General features: G+C 35.4%; 1 protein-coding gene and 1 long non-coding RNA gene across 6 annotated transcripts in view; one reads left to right on the top strand and one right to left on the bottom strand.

The window, feature by feature from the left end:
* Window positions 1-26,253, top strand: part of LOC309852435 — a 32,161-nt gene that overhangs the window by 4,986 nt on the left and 922 nt on the right. The window lies entirely within an intron of this gene.
* ZNF569 (zinc finger protein 569) overlaps window positions 15,979-26,253 on the bottom strand; it is a 54,919-nt gene continuing 44,644 nt past the window's right edge. For all 5 annotated transcript variants that reach the window (XM_082708831.1, XM_082708835.1, XM_082708834.1 and 2 more), the window contains 3 exons: window positions 24,638-24,764; window positions 24,193-24,288; window positions 15,979-19,064 (listed from right to left, as the gene is read on the bottom strand). In XM_082708831.1, the coding sequence (XP_082564957.1) occupies window positions 17,245-19,064; window positions 24,193-24,288; window positions 24,638-24,764 (2,043 nt within the window). In that variant the 3' untranslated portion in view covers window positions 15,979-17,244. The remainder of the gene's footprint in view (window positions 19,065-24,192; window positions 24,289-24,637; window positions 24,765-26,253) is intronic.

Here is a 26,253-nt window from a genome sequence, read left to right as displayed (position 1 = left end):
AAAAAAGGGGAATAAAAATGGCACACTGGGATAAGAAGGTATCATATCATGTATGGAAAATAGTAAAACAGCAAAACAAGTCCTGCATTATCAGTAATCATTTAAAAAAAATTTTTTTTATTTTTTTATTTATTTGACAGAGATCACAAGTAGGCAGAGAGGCAGGCAGAGAGAGTGACAGGGAAGCAGGCTCCCTGCTGAGCAGAGAGCCCGACGCGGGGCTCGATCCCAGGACCCTGAGATCATGACCTGAGCCGAAGGCAGCGGCCTAATCCACTGAGCCACCCAGGCGCCCCAGTAATCATTTTAAATGTAAATGAACTAAACTTAGGAATTAAAAAATAAGAATCAAAATGGATTTTAAAAATGAAAGAAAAAACAATGCAACTATATACTGAAATGTAAATGAACTAAACTTAGGAATTAAAAAATAAGAATCAAAATGGATTTTAAAAATGAAAGAAAAAACAATGCAACTATATACTGCATGCCAGAGACTTATTTTAGACCCAAAGACACTAGTAGATACATCATCAAATTATAGAAAAAGATATTCCATGCAAATAGCAACCAGAAGAGATCTTGGGTAGCTATATTACTATACAAAATGTGTTTTAGGTTAAAATTGTTACAAGAGACAAAGAGAAAATGATATAATAATGAAAGGATCAATTCATCAAGAAGATAAAGATATATGCACCAGACACTCAAAATATATGAAGTAAACATGGACAGAATTGAAGGGAAAAATATCTCTTTAGTGGATAAAACATACAGACAAAAGATCGGTAAGTAACTGGAGGACTTGAATAATATTAAACCCCAAATAGCCCTAACCAATACATTGGACACTCCACCCACCAACAGCAGATACAATGTCAGTAGTGTTCTCATGAACATTCTCCAGTATAGCCTGAGTGGTAGGCCATAAAGCAATTCTTATTTAAAACAAAAGACTACAAAGTATCACCAATAGAATGAGGCTTGGCATCAATAATAGAAAGAAAACTATATATAGTATATTAATTATTATTAAACACCATACTCTTTACCGGTAGTCAAGGAAATCACCATGTAAATTAGAAAGTACTTTGGAGGAGATTATGCTGAGTGAAATAAGTCAAGCAGAGACAGTCAATTATCATATGGATTCACTTACTTGTGGAGCATAAGGAATAACACAGAAAACATTAGGAGAAGGAAAGGAAACATGAATTGAGGGAAATCAAAGGGGGAGACAAACTGTGAGAGACTGTGGACTCTTAAGAAACAAACTATAGGTTTTGGAGGGGGGTTAGGTGAACCTAGTGGTGGATATTAAGGAGAACACACATTGCATGGAGCACTGGCTGTGGTGCATAAACAATCTTAAGAACACTGAAAAATTTTAAAAAGTACTTTGAGATGAAGTACAATAAAAACAATATATACCAAAATTTATGAGGCAATAAAAACAAAACTCAGAAGGAAATTTACAGTTGTAAATTTCTACTTAAAATGTCAACCTAATCTTGCTCCTCATTTTCTCAGCTGGAGGAAGAAAATAGATTAAAACAGATAAACAATATAGAGAATCAATGAAATCAAAAGTTGGTTCTTTGAAATGATAAAGTTTGTCACTTTTGTTGAGGAAAAAAGAGACAATGTAAATAATTAAAATTGGAAATGAAAGAAATTTTAGGTGAAAAACAATTATACCTCAAATTAAATAATGTAAATTAAATGTATAAATCTCTACATACACAGAAATTACCAAAATTAACTAAAAAAAATAGAAAACTCTAAAGCAACCTATAACAAAAGGTTGAATCAGTACCTCAAGATCTCTAAAAAAGAAAAGTCAAGAACCAGATGGCATCCTCAGTGAATTTAAAGAAATGTAACACCAGGCCTACTCAAACTCTTCCAAAAGATGAGGAGGGAATGCTTCCTAACCTTCTGTGAGACCAGCCTTATCCTTGATACCCAAACTAGACAAAAATACCACTACAAATGAAAACTACAGATGAATGTCTTTTATGGCCATAGATAAAAGAATCCTGAATAAAATACTAACAAATCATATCCAGTAGTACACTGAGGGGATTATTCTGCATGATAAAGTGGGATTTATGCCAGGAATGCAAAGTGGTTCAGTTTATGAAAATAAATCTACCTAACACTACATTAATGGAACAAAGAGGTGTAAAACCCCACATCATCCTCTCAATTGATGTAGAAGCATTTGAAAAAAGTCAACACCTTTTCAGGATAATAATGCTCAGCAAACTAGGAAAAGAAGAGAATTTCCTTAACATGATAAAGGGCATTTATGCAAAACCCACAGCTAACATCATCCCCAGTAGTAAAAGACTGAAATCTTGATAACATCAGGATCAAAACAAAATGTCCACTTTTACCACTGATACTCAGTTTGGTACTGAGAGTTGTAGCCAGAAATATTCAATTAAAAATTAAAAGCATCCAAACTAGAAAGGATGAAGGAAAACTGTTTGTAGATGACAGCCTAAGATAGCTCTAATAGCTAGTTTTTTGGTGTGGCTAATAAACTGAGCAAAATTATAGGGTACAGGATCAGCACATAAAAATCAATTGTGTTTCAATGAGATATCACCTCACACCAGTCAGAATGGCTAAAATCAACAAGTCAGGAAATGACAGATGCTGGCGAGAATGCGGAGAAAGGGGAACCCTCCTCCACTGTTGGTGGGAATGCAAGCTGGTGCAGCCACTCTGGAAAACAGCATGGAGGTTCCTCAAATGTTGAAAATAGAACTGCCCTATGACCCAGCAATTGCACTATTGAGTATTTACCCTAAAGATACAAACAGCATGGAGGTTCCTCAAATGTTGAAAATAGAACTGCCCTATGACCCAGCAATTGCACTATTGGGTATTTACCCTAAAGATACAAATGTAGTGATCCAAAGGGGCACATGCACCCGAATGTTTATAGCAGCAATGTCCACAATAGCCAAACTATGGAAAAAACCTAGATGTCCATCAACAGATGAATGGATCAAGAAGATGTGGTATATATACACAATGGAATACTATGCAGCCATCAAAAGAAATGAAATCTTGCCATTTGGGACATGGATGGAACTAGAGCGTATCATGCTTAGTGAAATAAGTCAAGCAGAGAAAGACAGCTATCATATGATCTCCCTGATATGAGGAAGTGGTGATGCAACATGGGGGCTTAAGTGGGTAGGAGAAGAATAAATGAAACAAGATGGGATTGGGAGGGAGACAAACCATAAGTGACTCTTAATCTCACAAAACAAACTGAGGGTTGCTGGGGGGAGGGGGTTTGGGAGAAGGGGGTGGGATTATGGACTTTGGGGAGGGTATGTGCTTTGGTGAGTGCTGTGAAGTGTGTAAACCTGGTGATTCACAGACCTGTACCCCTGTGGATAAAAATATATGTTTATAAAAAATAAAAAATTAAATTAAAAAAAATCAATTGTGTTTATATTCACCAGCAATTAACAATCCCCAAAGGAAAGTAAGCGTATGATTCTATTTATAGTAGCATTCAAAAGAATAAAAAACCTAGGAATAAATTCAACTAAGGAAATGAAAACTTCAAAATATTGCTGAACAAAATCAAAATCATAATTAAATAATTTATAAACACATTTCTTTTTCACGGATTGGAAGACATTGTAATCGAGTGCTAGGGCTGATGGGCCGGCTGGGAAACCGGGGCTCCAAAATGGCGGACTATCCCACCACCCTCACTGTGGCCTCCACTTTACCATCGGGAGACTGAAACTCTCCACCCAGGAGCTTCCAAATTGGGAACTGGCCATCATGGACCACCCAGCCCCATACACTCCAATCACCACATACCCAATGGGTGCAAGGCTATGCCCTACCTCAACCCGATAAAAGAACCTCTCCAACTCCCTCCCAGCATGACTTCCCTGACTCACTACCCCCCTCCTCCCTCTTTCTGTGAGTCAGGGAACCTCGCCCGAGGGTGCTTGCAATAAAGTTCATCTCTCGGATCCATTTGCCTCGTAGCCTCTTTTCTTATCATCACGGGGGGGGGGGGGGGAGCAACTTTACAAGGGCTACCATAGAAAGATACCACAGACTGTTTGGCTTAAGAAACAGATATTCATTTCTCTCAGTTCTAGAGGCTGAATATCCAAGATCAGAGTGTTGGCAGATTTTTCCTAAGGTCTTTCTCCTTGATGTGCAGATGGGGCAATATCAAATATACTAACATTCACATTATAAAAGTCCCAGAAGGAGAAGAAAGGGCAGAAACCTTAGTTTAAGAAATAACAGCTGAAAACTTATCTAACCTGGCAAATGAAACACCAAGTCCAGAAAGCATAGAGAGTCTTAAACAAGATGAATGCAAAGAGATCCACACCAGGACACATAATTAAAACGTCAACAATTAAAGAGAACCTTAAAAACAGCAAGAGAAAAGCAACACATTATATATAAGGAAACTCCCCTAAGATTAGATTATCAGTTGCTTTTTTTTTTTTTTTTCAGGAAATACTTTTTGAGCCAAAGGGAATGGTGCAATGTATTTAAAGTGCTGAAAAGAAAAAACGTACAACCAACATATACTACCTGGCAAGTTTATCTTTCAAAATTGAAGAGTAGAGTTCTGGTTTACACCCACTCAACTTCTGCTATCCTACCAAGATACCGTCTGTGTGTAGGGTCTCAGGACACCTCCCCTTGCACTTATATCAGCATCAGCTTTCCTGCTGGGAACCTTCTATGTGGAGTGCCTCAGGACCATCCCAGTGTGTGTCCACTTTGGCCCGAGCCATCCTGTCAGGGCAGCCCCAGCACAGAGTACCCCACCACCCCCAGCCCATACAACCCGCAGCTCCAGCCAGCCAGCGAAAGTCACCATACATGAGACCATTCAAGTTTAGGAGAAGGAGCTGTTCTGCCTAACTCAGAGGAACACACAGAGAATATCAAGCACAATGGGGTGACAAAAGATTATACCCCAAAAGAACATGATAAAACCTTAAAAAAGAACTAAATTAATTGGAGATGAGCAATATGTCTTACAAAGAATTTAAAATAATATTTGTGGGCTCCTGGGTGGCTCAGTTCATTAAGCAACTGCCTTCGGCTCAGGTCATGATCCCGGAGTCCCAGGATGGAGTCCTGCATCAGGCTCTGAGCTCCACGGGGAGTCCGCTTCTCCCTCTGACCTTCCCCCGTCTCATGCGCTCTCTCACTGTCCCTCTCTCAAATAAATAAGTAATCTTTTTAAAATAATAAAGTAATATTTGTGAAGATGTTCATTGGGCTGGAGAGACTAGTAGAAGAACTCAGTGAGATCTTTAGAAAACATTAAAAAAGAACCAATCACAGTTGAAGCATACAATAACTGAAATGAAAAAGACACTAAAGGGAATCAACAATAGATTAGAGAAAGGATGCAGAAGAATGGATCATCAGTCTGGAAGAGAGGATAATGGGAATCACGGAAGCCTACCAGCAAATATAAAAGAAAAATATTTATGATCCCTCTGCTTTAGGGTTTGTGAAATGCTGCTTTACATGTAGAGAAATAAAAGAGGGTGGGTGGGACAGGTTAAAAAATAAAAATGAGAGTCGGTTAATGATCTCTTGGATGGCATCAAATGAAATAAATGTTCTCAAGAAGGAGAAGGAGAGGAGGAGGGGCAGAGGAAGAGGGGAAGGAAGAGAAAGGGGCAGAAAACTTACTTGAAGAAATAACTGAAAACTTCCTTAGGGAAAGAAATAGATATCCAGGTTCAAGAAGCACCACAGTTCCAAACAAGATGAACCCAAGGAGGCCCATGCCATAATACATAAAAATTAAAATGCCAAAAGTTAAAGAATTTTGTAAGTGGCAAGAGAGAAGCAAAACATGTTAAGGGGAAACCTTCCTAAGGGTATCAGCTGATTTTTCAGCAGAATCTTTGCAGACCAGAATTGAGTGGTTTGATATACTGAAAGGGCTAAAAGGAAAACAACTACAACTAAGAATAATCTACCAAGGAAGATTATCATTCATTTTTGAAGGAGAGATAGTTTCCCAGACAGACATTAAAGGAGTATATCACAACCAAACTGGCCTTACAAGAAAAAAAATGGAAGAAAAGAAATGGCCATAATTAGAGGTAAGAAAAATTATGAATAAAAGATGTAAAATATGACAACATAAACAATAAAACCTGGAGGAGGGAGTTAAAGTTGATTTCAAAGAATGTGTTTGACATTAAATGACCATCAACTTTGCATATGCTGCCATTTACTTGGGATATTATATATGAACCTTGTGGTAACCAGAGACTCAAAACCTATATTAGATACCCAAAAAAGATACAAAAAGAAAGCCAAACATAACACTATAACATTATAGAAACTCACCCACCACAAACAAGAAAGGAACACATTAAAGTAAAAAAACAAGAAGACAACAAAATGTACATACCTCTCAAAAATTAAATGTAGATGGGCTAAATGCTCCACTCAAAAGACATAGGATGGTGGAATGCATTAAAAAAAAAAAAAAGACCCATCTATATCCTATCTACAAGAGACTCACTTCAGACAAACACACAGGCTAAAAGTAAAGGGATGGGAAAACATTTACCATCCAAATGGGAGTGAAACAAAAGCTGGGGTAATAAATAATACTTAGTATCAGACAAAATGGACTTTAAAACAAAGCATAATGTTAAAGAGATCAATCCAACAAAAAATTCGACATTGGAGCAGTAAATATGTAAAGCAAATACTAACAGACATAAAGGGATATATTGATAGTACTATAATAATAGAAGGGAACTTGGGGCACCTGGGTGGCTCAGTGGGTTACGCCGCTGCCTTCGGCTCAGGTCATGATCTCAGGGTCCTGGGATCGAGTCCCGCGTCGGGCTCTCTGCTCAGCAGGGAGCCTGCTTCCTCCTCTCTCTCTCTGCCTGCCTCTCTGCCTACTTGTGGTCTCTCTCTGTCAAATAAATAAATAAAATCTTAAAAAAAAAAAAAAAAAGAAGGGGACTTTAACACCCCACTTACATCAATGGATAGATTAACCAGGCAGGGGGCGCCTGGGTGGCTCAGTGGGTTAAGCCGCTGCCTTCGGCTCAGGTCATGATCTCAGGGTCCTGGGATCGAGTCCCACATTGGGCTCTCTGCTCAGCAGGGAGCCTGCTTCCTCCTCTCTCTCTCTGCCTGCCTCTCTGCCTACTTGTGATCTCTCTCTGTCAAATAAATAAATAAAATCTTTAAAAAAAAAAATTAACCAGGCAGGAAATCAATAAAGAAATACTGTCATCAAGCAAATTATTAGACCAAATAGACATAACACATAGAGGATATTACATCCAAAAGAACAGAGCACACTGTTTTGACCTACATAGGCATAACACTAGAGGGACTCATCAATCACACAGAAAGCAAGAGAAGAAGAATAGAGAAGAACTACAAAAACAAAACAACAAAATGGCAACAAGCACATACCTATCAACAATTAAATGTGGATGGCCTAAATACTCAAAAGACATAGATTGGTAGAATGGAATAAAAAAAAAAAAAAAAAAAAAACAAGACCTACCTATGTAATGCTTACCTATGTAATGCTTACAAGATGCTCAGCTCAGATCTAAAGACACCTATCAAGTGAAAATGAAGGGATGGAAAAATATTTACCAGGCAAACAAAAGTTTAAAAATTTGTATAATACTAATATCAGACAAAATAGACTTTAAAACAGACTTTAACAAAAGGAATATTCTTACATAATGATAAAAGGATTAGTCCAATAAGAGGATATAGTAATCATAAATATCTATGCACCCACTGCCTCTCTGTCTACTTGTGATCTGTCAAATAAATAAAATCTTTAAAAAATTATTAGTAACAAAATTGAATCAACAAAACAAAATGAAAAAACCAAAACAAACCCCTAAAAAGCAAAAAACAAAACAAAAACACACAAAACACCCCAAAACCAAAACCAGAAAACCAAAAACCTACATAGAAATAAACATCCTGGGGGCGCCTGGGTGGCTCAGTGGGTTAAAGCCTCTGCCTTCGGCTCAGGTCATGATCCCAGGGTCCTGGGATCGAGCCCCGAGCCCCGCGTCGGACTCTGCTCAGTGGAGAGTCTGCTTCTCCCTCTCTTTCTCTCTGCCTGCCTGCCTGCCTACTTGTGATCTCTGTCTGTCAAATAAATAAAATAAAATCTTTAAAAAAAAAGAAAGAAAGAAAGAAAGAAAGAAAGAAAGAAAGAAACATCCTGTATCAAATATTTTTTCAGGGACTTGTAACAAACATTTAAAGGATAATTAGTACCTCTTCTCCTAAGCTATATCATAAGGTGGAAGAGGACGGAAAACTTCCAAATACATTCTACAAAGCCAGCATTACTCTGATACCCAAACCAGACAAGGACACCACCAAAAATCTCTCTGATGAAAACAGATGGAAAAGTCTGCAATAAAATATTAGTAAACTACATTCAGCAATACATTAAAAGGATTATTCCCCATGGTGAAGTGACATTATTCCAGGGAAAAAAGGATGGTGAAGTGACATTATTCCAGGGAAAAAAGGATGGTTCAGTGTTTGTAAATTAATCAATGTGAGATTAAGGATGAAGATTATATGATCATCTCAATACATGCATAAAAAATATTTGACAAAATTGAACATGAATTCATGATAAAAATTCTCAACAAAGTATGTTTAGGGGGAACATACCACAACATAGTGAAGGCCATATATGAAAAATCCACAGGTTACATCATACACAATGGTGAAAATAGAGCTTTTTTTCTAGGATTAGGTACAAGACAAGGATGTCCATTCTTACCACTTTTATTCAATATATTACTGGAATTCCTAGCCACAGCAATTAGAGAAGAGTAAGAAATAAAAGTCATCCATTTTGGAAAGAAGAATTTAAACTGTTACTACCTGCAGATGACATGATAATATACATGAAAACCCTAAAGAGCTCCCCCACTTATAAAACTATTAGAATAAATGAATTCAGTGAAGTTGCAGGATATATAGTTAATACCTGGAACACATGAAAAGATGCTATCACTAATTATCAAAAAAATAAAAACCACAATAAGCTATTATCTTACACCTGTTAGAATGGTTAAACTAAAAAAGACAAAAAATTACAAGTGTTGGTAAGAATGTGGAGAAAAATGAACCTTCATGCACTGCTGCTGGGAATGGAATTTGGTACAGCCACTGCAGAAAACCATATTGTGGCTCCTCAAGAAATTAAAAATAAAAATACCATATGATCCAGTATTTTCACTATTGGGTATTTACTGAAATAAAATGAAAACACTAATTTGAAAAGATACATGCATCCCTATGTTTATGGCAGCATTATTTAGAACAGCTAAAATATGGAAGCAAGTGATTACCAATGGATGAACAGATAAGGAAGATGTGGTACAATGGAAAAATACAATGGAATATTATGTAGTCACAAAAGTACTAGATCTTGGGGCACCTGGGTGGCTCAGTGGGTTAAGCCTCTGCCTTCAGCTCAGGTCATGATCCCAGGGTCCTGGGATCGAGTCCCTCATTGGGCTCTCTGCTTGGCAGGGAGCCTGCTTCCCACCCACCCCCACCTCTGTCTGTCTCTCTGCCTACTTGTGATTTCTGTCAGATAAAGAAATAAAATCTTTAAAAAATAAAATACTAGATCTTTCCATTTGCCACATCATGGATGGGCCTAAAAGGTATCATGCTGTGAAATAAGTCACACCAAGTAACAAAGACATAATTTCACTCATATGTGGAATCTAAGAAACAAAATTAATGAGTAAAGAAACAAATATGAAATCAAACCTATAAATAACGAGGTGATGGTTGCCATAGGGGAGGTGGATAAAATGGATGAAGGGGAGTGGGGGGAGATATAGGCTTTCAGCTATGAAATGAATAAATCATGGGAATAAAAAGTATAGTATAGGGAATATAGTCAGTGATAATGTAGTACCATTGTGTGATGCCAGATGATAGCTTCATTTATGGTGAGCATAGTATAACATAGAGAAGTTGAATCACTATGTTGTACACTTGGACATAATGTAATGTGTGTTAACTATAGTTAAATAAGATAGGTATATCGGGCGCCTGGGTGGCTCAGTGGGTTAAGCCGCTGCCTTCGGCTCAGGTCATGATCTCAGAGTCCTGGGATCGAGTCCCACATCGGGCTCTCTGCTCAGCAGAGAGCCTGCTTCCCTCTCTTTCTCTCTCTGCCTGCCTCTCCATCTACTTGTGATTTCTCTCTGTCAAATAAATAAATAAAATCTTTAAAAAAAATAAGATAGGTATAAAAACAATTGTAGAGGCAATGATGAGTTTCCCAGATATGCAAAAGCTAAAGGAGTTGTTTGTCACTGAGTGAACTTCATAAGAAATATTAAAGAGACATTTCTAATCAGGAAAGGCCATAACTGGATATAAGAAAATACATGAAAGAGAAGATCTCATTGATAAAGGTGATCATATAGTAGTGCACCAACCATTTATAAAGCTGTTATTAAAGACAGAAGACAAAGTAAGATGAATCATATCTACAACAGTTTTTTAAGGGTTACACACACACACACACACAACTATGACAAAAAAACTTATTGCATGGGGGGTGGTAGTGGTGAAAAAATGTAGTGTTTTTAGAATGTGTTTAAACTTAAGAGATCACCAATCTAATATATACTGCAATGTACAAAAATAAAGAGAAAGGAATCCAAACATGAAACTAAAGAAAGTTATTAAATCCCAAGGGAAGAGGGAGAAGATGAACTACTGAAACAATAAAAAACCCCCAACAAAATGGCAATAACACATCTATAATTACTGTAGCTGTAAATGGAATAAATGCTACAATCAAAATTGGAACAGATGAAATGTGGCTGAATGGATTAAAAGTCAATAACAATCTATATGCTGCCTACAAGAGACTCACTTCAGATCTAAAGATACAGACTAAGGCAGAATGGATGGGAAAAGATTCTATGGAAATGGAATAATACTGGGGTAGCAATACTTAACAAAATAGTCTTTAAAGCTGAGGTGTAACAAAAGACATAGAAGTGCATTAAATAACAAATGATCAACCCAGTAAGATACAGCACTTACATTTATTTAGGTGTTCAACATTGGAATACCTAAATGTATAAATCTAGTATTTACAGACATAATGGAAGAAATTGACAGTCATATAATAATAGCAGGGGTCTTTAACACTCACATAAGTGGGTAGATCATCTAGATAGAAGAAGAAAAAAAAAAAGCACTGGCTTTAAACACATTAGAACAGATGGATTTATCAGATATATACAGAACATTCCATTCCAGAATACACATTCTTCTCAAGTGGACATAGAACATTTCCAGGATAAATCACATGTTAGGGCAGAAAACAAGTTTCAATAAATTTAAAATATTGAAGCCATTTAAGCATCTTTACCAACCACATGAATGCAACTACGAATCAAGTATTAGAAGAAAACTGGAAAAACACAAATATGTGAAGACAAAACAACATGCTGCTAAACAACCAGTGGGTCAATGAAGAAATCAAAGAGGAAATTAAAAAAAAATCTTGAGGCAAATAAAAATGAAAACACAATATTCAAAATCTATAGGATGCAGCAAAAATTGTTCTAACAGGAGATTATACCAGTACAGTCTCATGTCAAGAAAAAAAGGGAAGGAAAGCTTCCAGACTCATTCTACGAGGCCAGCATTACACTGATACCTAAACCAGACATCCACAAAAGGAAGGGAGGGCTGGAGAGAAGGAGGCAGGGAGAGGAGAGAAGGAAGGAGGGAGGGAGGAAGATAATTATTTAGCAGCAATTATCCCTGATGAACATGGATGCTAAAATCCTCAACAAAATACTGGCAAACTGAATAAATACTATCAAAGAAATCATACACCATGGTCAAGTGGATGGTTCAATACATGCATATCAATCAATGCGATATGCCACATTAACAGAGTCTAAAGATCATATTATCATCAATAGATCCAGAAAAACCATATGACAAAAATTCATCATATTTATGGTAAAAACTCTCAACCAAGTGTTTATCAGGGGAAGTATATCAACATAATAAAGCTATTCATGATAAACCCAGGGCAAACATCATACTCTGTGGAGAAAAGCTAAAAGTTTTCCTCTAAGATCAGGAACAAGACAAAGATTCCCACTTTCACCACTTTTTATTCATCATGGTACTGGCAATTCTAGCCATAGCAATTAGGTAAGAAAAATAAACACGGCATCCAAATCAGAAAGGAAGAAGTTTAATGGTCACTATTTGTAGATGACATGATCTTATATATAGAAAACCCTAAGACTCCACCAAAAAACTATTAGAATAAATGAATTCAGTGAAGTTGCAGGATAGAAAGTGAATATACAAAAATCTAAAATTAGTATACAAAAATCTTGCCCATCTATATACTAATTAAAAATTATCATAAAGATAAATTAAGAAAAGTCTCATTTACAAATGCACTAAGAATCAAGCACCTAGGGATAAATTTAACCACAGAGGAAAAAGACCTGTACTCTGAAAACTGTAAGACATGATGAAATAAACTGAAGATGGCAGAAACTTGTGGAAATATACTGTGCTCATGGATTGGAAGAATTTATACCCAAAGCAACCGACATATTCAGTATGATCCCTATCAAAATATCAATGGCATTTTTTTACAAAACTAGCACAAATGATCCTAATATTTGAAGAGAATCACAAAATACCTCAAATAACCAATGCAATCTTGAGAAAGAATAACAAAGCTGAAGGTATCACACTGTCTTATTTCAAGCTATACTACAAAGCTATAGTAATCAAAATAGGATGATCCTGGCACAAAAACAGAAATATACATTAATGGAAAAATATAGATAGCCCAGAAATAAACCCAGGCTAAAATGGCCAATTAATCTATGACAAAGGAGGTAAGAATATACAATGGTGAAAGACAGTTTCTTTCATAAGTGGACCAGTTTCTTATAGTGTATACAAAAATAAACTTACATGGATTAAAGACTTACATTGAGACCTGATACCATAAGATTCCTAGAACAAAGGCAGTAAACTCTGACATCAGTCTTAGCAATATCTTTTTTGATCTCCTTAGGCAAGGAGAACAAAAAGAACAATATACAATGGATTACATAAACGAGAAGGCTATAGTACAGCAAAGGAGACCATCAGTAAAAAGAAAGGCAGGGTGCCTGGGTGGCTCCGTGGGTTAAAGCCTCTGTGTTCGGTCCGGTCATGATCCCAGGGTCCTGGGATCTAGCCCCACATCAGGCTCTCTGCTCAGGGAGCCTTCTTCCCCTCCCTTCTCTCTGCCTGCCTCTCTGTCTACTTGTAATCTCTTGTCAAATAAGTAAATAAAATCTTTTTAAAAAAATAAAAAGAAAGGCAACCTACTGAATGAAGGTATTTTCCAGTAGTATGTCTGATAAACAGTTAACATTCAAAATATTTTAAAATCTCATACAACTCAACATAAAAGTAATCTGATTAAAAGTGGGCAGAAAATCTGAATACACATTTTTCCAAGGAAGATGACACATGAATAGATGCTCAATATCACTTAACTATCAGGGAAATGCAAGTAAAAAAAAAAAGATGTTTGGTGATGATGTGATGAAAAGGGAGCTCTTGTGCACTGTCAGTGTGAATGTAAATTGGTGTATCACTATGGGAAATAAAACTGCTATTTATCTGGAGAAAATGAAAACACAATTAGAAAAGACATATGTACCCCTATGCTCATCACAGAAGCAACCTAAATGTCTAAGGATAGATGAATGGATAAATAAGATGTGACATCTTTAAAACAATATTACTCAGCCATAAAAAGCCAAAATATTGCTAACTGCAACAACACTGATGAGTCTAGAGGACATGATGCTAAGTAATTCAGATAGAAAAAAACAAATACTGTATTATTTCACTTATATGTGACAACTAAAAAAACAAATGAAAAAAATCTCATGACCCTGAGACCATGACTTGAGCCAGATGCGTAACTGACTGAGCTACTCAGGCACCCTGATTCCATTTATAATGTGTTTTTTGTTTTGTTTTGTTTGTTGTTGTTGTAAAGCGAGCAGGGCACACAGGGAGAGCAGCAGAGGGAGAGGGACAAAGATTCCCAAGCAGGCTCCCTGCCCAGCACAGAGCCTGATGCAGGGCTCGATCTCCCAACACTGGGATCATAACCTGAGCCAAATCAAGAGTCAACCCTTAACTGACTGAGCCACCCAGGTGCCCCTGTAAAACACTCTTGATAGGACACGATTATAGAAGAGATTACTGCTTGCCAAAGGGGTTAAGGGTGTGACAGCAAAGGGTTAGAACAAGGGATCTTTGTGGTGGTGGAAGTTCTGTATGTTGATTGTGGTGGCAGAGAAATCAACAGGAGATAAAACCATATATAACTACATGGACACATACACGAGGTACATGTAGAACCACTGATACCTGAAAACATGTACAGATCATGCCAATGTCAAACTTGGTATTATACTTGAATTATGTAAAATGTTAATATTAGGGGAATCTGGATGTAGGACACACGAACTAAACAGTACTATAGAGTATTATTTTGGCAACCTCCTATAAATCATTATTTCTAAATAAAAACATCTTTTTAAGAAAAAAGATTTATTTATTGGAGAAAGTGGGGGAAAGGGTAGAGAGGTAGAGGGGCAGAGGGAGAATCTCAAACAGACTCAGAGGTGAGCACAGAGCCTGTTGCAGGGCGTGATATCATAGCGTGAGCTGAAACCAAGAGTCCAATGCTGAGCCAAATGTACCACCCAGGTGCCCCAATAAAGACATCTTTTCAAAGTCCCAGTAGAAAACAAAGAGATAAAATAATGAATCAGCTATTCACAGAAAAGGATATTTGAGTTCAATAAATATTTAAAAGGTCTAAATATAAAACATTTTAGATCTGATACAGGGAAGTGAGCTTTCATATCCCCTGGCCACATACCTCACAATGTCTAAAATCACAAGCATCTGCACCCTCATTTAAGGATTCAGAAACCAAATAAAGCTTTGTTGAGATATGCTAAATATTCTGCTCTGATACAGGCATCTATACTTGGCTTGACACTGTCAGAATATTAATCATGTTTTAAAGTATGTATGAAGGGCCAGTCTCTCCTCGATCTGAAACCAAGCCAAATGTAGGTGATTTTTTTCCTCAGATGAAGAGCCAGTTATGTCAAGAATTGACTATTTTTTTTAAAAGATTTTATTTATTTGACAGAGAGAAATCACAAGTAGATGGAGAGGCAGGCAGAAAGAGAGAGAGAGGGAAGCAGGCTCCCTGACGAGCAGAGAGCCCGATGCGGGACTCGATCCCAGGACCCTGAGATCATGACCTGAGCCGAAGGCAGCAGCTTAACCCACTGAGCCACCCAGGCGCCCCAAGAATTGACTATTTCTTTTGTTTCTTCAATGCTTTCAACATAAAGAATTTGTGTTTGAAATAAAAATAAAAATTTTAAAATTCCCAGCAAGTAAATGCTATGTATATACTGCTGGTTTTTATTATCTAAGTTAACATTGTGAGGAGAGGGTAAGCAAAGTATCATCTTAATTCAGTTTGGTTTGTGTATTAGTAAAGATAGTCTTCTATAAATGTTAGTATTTGGTCATAGACAATTTTTAATTTTTTCTATAGGTCGTGTCCTTCTCCCATTTGATTCTTATTTTAGAGAAACGGGAAAATAGGAAAGGCCAAAGAAGAATACAAAAGATAGCAACATATAGCAACATATCTTAACAACCAGATTTGTTACCACCATATTTGCTTTCATTCTTTCATTTTTTAATTAAAGAAATTTTACTGATAAATATAACAATTCCATCTAAACCTCTCTCACTTCCAAGGCAACCAATGTCATAAATGAATATATGACCAACACACAGTACTGTTCTTTGCATTATTTTATTAAACTTATACAAATGTTACATCTTTTCATTGTACATTTTGCTTTTTTTTCTCTCAATATTTATATTGTGATCTAGGTACTATATGTAAAATTTGTACCTTCTCTCTAAATACTGTATTCTATCATAACAATAATTACATGGTATTAATCTATCCTACTAATGAGAATCTGTTATGTCCAATTTAGTGTAATACAAACCACGATGAACATAGAGATGTGTATCTTCGTGCCTTTATCTGTGTGCAATACACCAAAATAGAAACGACTATGAAACGACTATTTCATATTTATGTGTTCTTAGAGTGATCCAGTTACTCTAAAGTAATAAATCTATTTCATTTTCATCAGAGTTTTAGAATTTTGCTTTTTATATTCTAGTCTCTAGTCGATCTGGATTTTATTTTTATATATAGTATAAAGTAAACAACTGTCATTTTTTTGTTCAAATGAATCTTCTGTTTATTGAATAGGCCATTCTTTCTCCAATGACTTTTCAATAGCAATTTGTTTCCACTGATTCATTTATTTAGCAAGAACACATTGTTTAGATACCAGCTTTAAATATGTGATGCTATCTTGTAAACTGTGTTTTCTCTTGTTTCAGCTATTTGTGGTCCTTTATGTTCTCATACAAAATTTTAAACCAGTTTGTGAAATTCTTAAAATTTAGTGAAAACTTAGAATGGAAGTACCTTAAAGATTTGTGAATTTATATTTTTGAAAATGTGTTTTCAGACAGTGTTATTTTTCTCAGAATTTCAGGTCCTACTTTATGTTCTTCAAAATGTTTTTTTGTAACTTTATATATATGTGTCTTGTAATTGCTGTTGTGTTATCCTTAGACATTTTATATCAACACATTATCCAATTAACTATTTCCTGTATAGGAGGATATTTTTATAGTTTCTTCCTTCCCCCAAAATCTTCTTTTTCTTGCTTAACATACTGGCTACAAAAGGAGCTCAACTGTAATGCTGATATTCTCTTAGCAGACATCTTGTTTCATATTTTAATAAGAATCCTGAATAAATATCAACAGAGGTCTACCAAGGTTTTTGATGTTCAACTTATTTGTTACACAATTTGTCACGTTGTATAAGAATTCTCATGTTTCACAATTGTGTGACTTCTTCAAAAGGCTTTCCACATTCATAGTTTTCTGCTCTAAAATCAATTATATAATGTGAAAGGAGATGCTAATTCTGAAGGCTTTTCCATCTTCACAATATTCATAGTGTTTCTATTTCTACTGAGTATGAATTCTCTGGTGTCTAACAAGGTGTGACTTTTGGCTAAAAGCCTTACCACACTCATTACAATGATAAGGCTTTTCACCTGTATGTTTTCTCATATGAAGTGTAAGAGATGAGATTTGAGAGAAGGCTTTTCCACATTTACTACAGTCAAAGGGTTTCTCACCTGTGTGACCTCGTATATGTATAGTAAGGGATGAGCTTTGGGAGAAGGCTTTTCCACATTTATTACATTCATAGGGTTTCTCACCTGTATGACCTCTCATGTGCACAATAAGAGAAGTTCTTTGAGAGAAAGCTTTTCCACATTCATTACATACATAGGGCTTCTCACCAGTATGACTTCTCATATGTAAATTGAGCAGTGAACACTGAGAGAAGGCTTTCCCACATTTATCACATTCATAAGGCTTTTCTCCTGTGTGACTTCTCAGATGAAGAGTAAGAGATGCAATTTGAGAAAAGGCTTTACCACATTCATTACAATCATAAGGCTTCTCTCCAGTGTGAACTTTCTGATGTGTAATAAAGTTTTGTTTTTGACTGAAGGCTTTACCACATTCATTACATTCATAGGGTTTCTCTCCAGAATGAATTTTTTCATGGGCAATGAGATTTGATTTCTGGCTAAAGGCTTTGCCACATTCCTTACATATGTAGGGTTTTTCTCCAGTGTGAATTCTCTGGTGTCGAACAAGATTTGACATCTGAATGAAAGCTTTCCCACATTCATTACATTCATAAGGTTTCTCTCTAGTATGAATCTTCTGGTGTGTAATGAAGTTCTTCTTGTGGCTGAAGGCTTTTCTACATTCCTTACATTCATAAGGTTTTTCACCAGTATGACTTCTCATATGTACAGTAAGGGCTGAACTTTGAGAGAAGGATTTTCCACATTCATTACATTCATAGGGTTTCTCACCTGTATGAATTCTTACATGTATAATAAGCATAGAAAACTGAGAGAAAGCTTTTCCACATTTATCACATTTGTAAGGTTTTTCTCCTGTGTGACTTCTCATATGAAGTGCAAGGGATGCAATTCGAGGGAAGGCTTTACCACATTCATTACATGCATAAGGTTTCTCCCCAGTATGAACTTTCTGATGTGCAGTGAGGCTTTGCTTCTGGCTGAATGCTTTCCCACACTCATTACATTCATATGGTTTCTCTCCAGTATGAATTTTTTCATGATCAATGAGATTTGATTTCTGGCTGAACGATTTCCCACATTCCTTACATGCATAAGGTTTCTCCCCAGTATGGATTCTTTGATGTCTAATGAGATTTGACATTTTAATGAATGCTTTCCCACATTCATTACAATCATAAGACTGCTCCCTACTATGAATTTTATGATGTTTAATGAGTTTTTCCTTGTGGCTGAAAGCTTTTCTACACTTTTTACATTCATAAGGTTTCTCTCCAGTATGAATTCTCAGGTGTCTGATGAGGTCCAAAGTTTGACTGAATCCTTTCCCACAATGATTACACTTAAAGGGAGTTACTGCAAGATGGGATGGATTAATGCAAAATGATTTCATAGGTTCATTAAATTCAGAATGTTCCTTTCTTATAAGGATTCTATTATGATGACAGTCAAAATTATTATGTTCTAAACAATTTCCAAACAGGTCATATTCATAGAGATTGTGACTGGAAGGAAAAAAGTCCAAATTAAGAGGAAATGCATTTGCAAATTTCTTATGACATTCATTGACTTTTTCTTCAGTCAGTGTTTTTGTGTATTTATCTTCAAATTGTGTCAAAAGTCTGTCCTGGATTTTCTGATGCTCAATCCCCCACATTTCTCCTAAAACAGATTGCAAATAAGTATCACTTGAAAAATTTTCCAATATTGTAAAATGAAGAAAATTTCAGGAAATATGCTATCATGGGATTGATTCTTGGTTTACGGTTTAGTTCCCCATTATAAAGCAAATTTCACGTGTGTAGATCTCCTATTTTTGAAGCTTTAGGAGATCCCAGGAAAAATATGAGTAGAGGAAAATAGGAATACAAATAGCTTTGATTGTGTTTAAAAATGGGATCTGAAACAAAACAGATGAACTGCCGGATAAATAAAAGGGAGAGTGCAGAATGTACAAACAAAATAAGAAAAAATGACAGAGGAAAAACATAGGAAGTTAATTATAAAACTATTTTGTATGACTCTATTAAAATAAGCTTTTACAAACTGCTTAACATAAATAATTTTCTGGAAAATGCAAATTACCAAAACTGACCCTGTAAGAGGTAGAAAACCTGTATGAACCAACTTCCACAAAATAATGGAAAAATATGACAAAGCAATCCCATAAAAACAAATCCAAAAGGCCCACGGAGATCCACATGGGAATTTGAACATTTAGGGGACATTTGCTTTCATGATTTGCAAAAACGTTATAAATATAGAAAAAGAGAATTTCCCATTTTTGTGTGTGTAAAATGTAACAATACCAAAACATGAAAAAGATAACAAAAAACAAACTACACACCAACTTCACTTATGAATATCAATGTAAAAATTCTACCTAAAACATCAAAATAACCCAGAAGGGAAAAAAAAGTGACTTCGAGAACATTAAATATGTTACATCATATTTGTGTAGGTTTTAAGGTACAGAAGTATGTTTTACTATTAGGAAAATCTATTTTACTATTTTTACTATCTATTTTACTATTAGAAAAATCTACTTCTAAAATCTAATCATTTCCAAAGATATTTTTAAAAATGATAAAACTAAACATCAATTTTCCACAATGAAACTTTCAAAAAATGGGAATACTTATTTAACTTGGGAAAAAGTACAGTGCAACTTCAACAGCACTATATTTAATAAGAAAAATCTACCCCCAGCCAAAAAAAGCCCAAAAAAGAAAATCCCAAAGCACTGACATAATAAAAAGTACTATCAGCACTATTATTACAGTACTGTGTAGTGCCCTGAGAGACAAATCAGAGGTAGAAAATGTGTAAAGGCAAGGTAAGATTAACATTTTTGTCAAGAATAAAACAATTTACATGCAAGATCAAAAGTGAAAAATTATTATAAAACTAAAATCATTAAATTCATTGTATTTTAGAAATTGTTTCAATAACATTCATAAACAAAGAACTATTTAGAAAACATAACAAAAGACTATACTTACAATCACAACAAAAAATATGAAAAAATATGGGAAAAAATGGAAGCAGAAATGCTGTCAAGTCAGGAACATGAGGCAGAGGATACAAAATAAAGGAACTGCCTCAAGCATAGAGTAACTACAAACCTACCTACTTACTGAAGGATAACATTCAGTTCCCTGTTGCTGCTTAGCTCCGAGGTTGGAAAATGGAGATTTTTCTCCCTCTCTGCCAGACTGATAATAAAGGAAGGGAAAATTCCTGTGCAACTGTAAAGCAGGTAAACTTAAGAGACTTGGTTGCACATTACACATGTGAAAGGGCAGAATACTAGCCTTTTGGGTAACTTAGGAGAAAAAGAGAAGTCCCATTAAGCAAATGATGTTGAAGGTCAGATTAGGCTGCCAAAGTACATCCAAAGAGAAATGAAAAAGAATTTGATTCCACAACAATAAAGGGCTTCAATATGAAAAACAGATGCATTCATATACAAGAATTGGTAAACTTTTTTCTTAACGTGTCAGATAGTAAATGTTTTAGGCTTTGTGGGTCATACAGTCTTTGATGCAACTATTCAAGTTTGCCATTATAATGTGAAAGCAATCCTACACAAGATGTAAATGACTGGGTGTGGCTATGTTTTAATAAAACTGTATTTTCAAAAATAGGAGGCAGGCTTACAAACCATAGTATAGTTTTCTGATGATCCCTGTTCTAGATCAGAGTACTCATTTTCTTTCCCTAACATTACCCTTTCTTTAAAAAGCAAGTCAAGGAAGAACTAGCCTACCACTAAAAATGAGAAGGGGCTAAAACCAGATCTATAAGATGTATTACAAAAGAAAAAACGTAAAAGAAACATGATATAAAGAAAGCAGAAAAAAGGCACCAGCTAAAACAATTATGGCACACAGTAAATGAAAATGTTGGCTATTTCCACAAATGGCAAAGCTTAATGATAATAAATCTATAAATCAAGAGCTGAAAATATAAACAAATGAGGTGAAAATAAGAAAACAGAAAGGGATAGGTGAAAAAAATAAGTGGTAGAACCAAGGAAAGAAATGGAAGAGAAAAATAAAACCAAGCAAAATGAAGAATACCATGCAAATGTGGGGGGAAAGAGACTAGGTAGTACTTTTAGTATTGAAATTATGGTACAGTAGCCTCACAGTGAAGAATAAGCTAATGGTAAAACAAATTCTGATGTATCACTGGGCTTACATAAAGTAGCATAAATCTCTAAGACCACCACAACACACTCCACCAACCACACCTGAATACAATACACTAAAAAATGAATAAAACAAAAACAAACAAGTATTAGGCAAAATCAGGTCTGCAAGAGGGTTTTAGAAAGCAAGTGGGAAGATGAATTTGACTTGACTTCCTAGACAAATGAAAGCCTATTAATTGAAGCATAAGCTTCGGGCCCAGGAATAAGGAAAAGAAGATCAACTGAGGTTCCTACAAAAAGCCAGCATATTCAAAGAATGGTCAACTGGTCTTCACTTGGTAATGGCTGTTGGCATCTATCAGAAGCACATAGGAATCATCTTTGGAAGAATGCAACCCCAATTTAGGACAACAAGATTATTGCAAAAAGGTTTAAAAATGCTGAATTCACAATCAGCAGTCATCAAGCATGTGAAAAATCAAATACAATAAGCAAATCATTAAAACAATATATTTAAACCTGAGGACATAAAATATTAGAATTGTCAGATACAAAAAACAGAACAGCTACATAGAATATCTTGAAAAAAGCAAAGGATAAAAACACAAACATGAACAAGCCACAGAAATCAGGGGTGAGAAAGACATAGGAGAAAAAAAGCCAAAAAAAGAAAAGCAAACGAGATAAAAGATGAATAGACACAGTTGAAGACGGAATGAGTAAATCTGAAGATATCTAAGGTAATTACTGAGAACTCAACACAGAAAGGTATCTAAGGTAATTACTGAGAACTCAACACAGAAAGGGAGACATAAAATAGTAAAGGAAATGAAAAAAAATATGGAGGAAAAAAGATCTAGCCTCTGTCTTTAGGAGTCCCAGAAGGAGATGTAGAGAGAATGAAGGAAGTCAATATCTGATGATGTTGGCTAAGAAATCTACAGCGTTAAGGAAGACAAAAATAAGAGCATCATGGGAAATGTTATACTAATAGACTGGAAAATACAGATGAAACAAGTTGTTAAATAGACTACCTTGGAACATCAGTGTATAGTAAAACTTACAGATACAGAGCAAACAAGTATTTATGGAAATTAGGTTGTTCAACTCTGTAAAAATTAATTTGAAAACCAGAATTAAGTAGGTAATTTTCTAGAACAATATAACCTCTTACCAAAAACTAATGCCAAAAGATACAAAACACCTATAGAGAACAGTATAAAGTAACAATGGATAAAAGCTGTCAAGAGCACTTTACCTCAATAACCCACAAGGTCCAAACAGGTGAACAAGTACGATAAACCAAAATTTTAAGGGAGTTATATGCTATTACAAGTACTCCAGAAGAAGGAGAAATGGCTGTAAATTCTAATTATAAACCAGTGTAACAGTGCATCCAAAGCCTGAAAAAGTTTGAACAATTATTTAAATTCATAGTAAAAATGTAAGCATGAGTAATTATGAAGAAGTATGAAGACATAATTCACCTATATACATGAATGAAAAAATCATAGGATAATCTCTTGTAAGGAAAGATTATTTTAACTAAATGAACATTAAAAAAAAACTTAAGGTTCCAAAAGTACCTCAAAGAGGAATGTCCAACTGTGAAAAAACACTGGAAAAAGATACAAAAGATAAAAGGCTTCTCACATCAATATAGTCATATGAATTAAAAATTCAACAGATAAACAGGCAAAAGACATAGGCCATTTATAAAGAAATACAGAGCTTAAACATATGAAAACATCCTCGATTTCACTCATAATAAAAGAAATACAAATTCAAACAAATTGGGAAAGTTTTTAAAAATGCTAAGACTATGTCGGCAGAAATCCCTGGTAGAAATAAAAATGTAGTTTCTTTGGAGAGCAAAAAAAGACTTGGCACTATCTACTACCAAATTAGAAATATATGCACATATGTGTATATACATATTGCCTATATGTGTATGTATATGTATGTGGGTCTATGTGTGTGTATAAATACATGTGCAGACAACTGTGTGCACAAATACATGGCAAATGCAACAGAAAAATAAAACTATGAGAAAAGTATCACTGACTTGAAAACTTACTGAAAAATAAAACTATGAGAAAAGTATCACTGACTTGAAAACTTACTGAGTAAAACAGCTGTAGCCATTACTGAAGTATGAAAGCAAAATCTAAAAATACAGTGGGAAATGTAACTAAGTACAAAATAAAATACTAAGGCATTTATAATAGAAGGAAGAAAAGAAAGTTTTTAACATAAATGTCAACAGTTTAGTTGAGCAACTGGCTATGTGAATATGCGAATGCAAAATGAAAGAATCCTATGTAACAAGGTGGGCAGAGAGACTGAAGATGCTAGTAACAGAATGATTGTCAAAGTAAAGCTGGAAATGAATTAGGAAATGCTAACACACAGATAAAAAGGCCAACTAATCCTTTAAGTTCTGTGGAAAGAAGAATGTTATCTAGAAAAGACATCTTAGGTTAGTAAATTATTCACATAGACTATTATTACTTAAAAGTCTACAGTCTCTAGGAAAATATATTTGGAGAACATTTCAGAGGGGTCAACTAGTCATGGGTTAACCATTAAAGAGTTCTGGCCCCACCTCACCTGTCTGTTCCCTCCCTAACTAACCTGGATAGTGTCTCCTTAACACTTCTTCCTCCACCACCCAAGGCTCCTCTTCTTGCTCCAACTTGAAAATCACATCAGGTTTGGTAAATGGACAGCCTGTCAAGGGAAGTAACATAAGATTTGGGCATAAACACCAGGAACAAAAAAATCATTCAACATCTCAGAACACACACACAAAAAAAATTTTTTTAAATCATTCAAGAATTGACACTGGCCCAGGGAAACCAGGCTTTCTGAAGGACAAGGACATGGTTTGTGGGGATGCTGCCCCTGAAACATAAGGGGGATGACCATTTGTTTTGAAAGCTGCAGCACATATATTCATGTAAGCAAAGGCACCTCAAGGCGAAACCAGTCTAACATTTAAAGGTTCCACATATTTCAGAAATTTGGGGGAAAAGTATTTTACTCCCAGAATTTGAGTTATACAAGAAACTACCCTTACCCACTGTGATTAAGTTGTTATAGTTTTCTAGCATCACATTCCGGTACAGGTTCCTCTGAGCAGGATCCAACTGCTGCCACTCTTCCTGGGTGAAGTCAATAGCCACATCTTTGAATGTCACTGTTCCCTGTAACAACATACTCCTACTTAATCTGAAGTCATCCATTTTAAATGATGTAGAAAACATACTGAACCATGTTCTCAGAGTATCCAAAGGTAAGAGATCATTTAAAATTTTATGGGGTTTTGTTATTTTCTAAACAAACAACAACATAAAAAACCCAACATATTAACAACATTCTATCAGTCTGTGTTCATTCACAGAATCAGCAAGCATGTATCTTAAATACAAATTATACTGAGTGTGGAAAATGGGAGGAATATGGAACTCACTAGATGCTTGTGACTCATTAAGGTAGGCAAAGATGAAAACTGGATTTGGGTGGAAGCAGAAATAGGGAGAGAATGATATACACAATTTTGAAGTACAGTAGCAGCTGGATGTATTGTTCATTAGATCAAGAGAAATTTAGAAAAATGAGGATGTTTTGTTCATAAGCCTATAATAAGTGTATGCAGCCATGAAAATGGGAAAATGAGAAATGCTAACTTTGTTAGCAAACAACAGATAAATAAAAACAATTAAAAAAAGATTAACAAAGTTTTTTAAATGGTCTGAACCAGAATCACAACTAGAAGCATGAGAAAAGAGTATCAAGAAAGCTTTAGAGTAAGTTCAGAAATGAGGTACCAGCGACAAGTTTTATGAGAGCAATATGATTTGTATATAGAAATATAATGCAATCTTCCTAGTTAAAAACTATATCAAGAACTAATGATGTACTATACGGTGGCCAAATGAACATAATAAAAAATAATAATACCTGAATAATAATAAAATATAAAAATAATAATATAAAAATAATAATAAAAAACCTGAAATGTTCAAAAGATTAACAGAGGAAAAAAATCTTCAACAGCAACAGAACAAAGAGGTCTGTCCAAACTTGCTACCCTTTGAGGAATTTCTATGAGAGACTGGGTGAGATGAAATCACCAGGAGCTAATTCACAATCCATGTTTTTAAGAATTTATTTGTAGATCTAAAAGGACCCTATGAATATGAACATCTACTAACACAAAGGGTTCAGAGTAGGCTTTAGGATTGAAATCCTCTTTTGGAATCCTTTCTAATAAGTATCAAGACCTTTGAAATAAACAGGTTTAAGAAACCAAAGGCCATATGCCTGAATAAGATATCTCTCATTTGTTTCCCTGACTCAACAACTTGATTTCCATCTATGGACAAAAGTGCTTTTGTGGGAGCTGTCAGAGCACCATACACCAAGAGGCTAAGGAGGAGACTCGCCTACTCATGCTTGGGGTAACAGGCATTTAAGAGCTCAGCTCTAGGTGTGGATTTTGTAATGACCCATGAACCAATCTACCCCTCTTGGCTGAGGTCCTGGACCTTTGGAAAATACTGTCTTAGACAATCACCCATTTCTCTTATGTCCCAGCATATTGCTGAGAGAAAAAAAAATATGAGTTTGGACTTATCACCCATTTCTCTTATGTCCCAGCATATTGCTGAGAGAAAAAAAAATATGAGTTTG

Source organism: Mustela nivalis, assembly GCF_964662115.1.
Source record: "Mustela nivalis genome assembly, chromosome: 18".
Taxonomy (NCBI): domain Eukaryota; kingdom Metazoa; phylum Chordata; class Mammalia; order Carnivora; family Mustelidae; genus Mustela; species Mustela nivalis.
The sequence above is the reverse complement of the archived record's forward strand: the minus strand, read 5'-3'. Positions and strand labels throughout refer to the sequence as shown.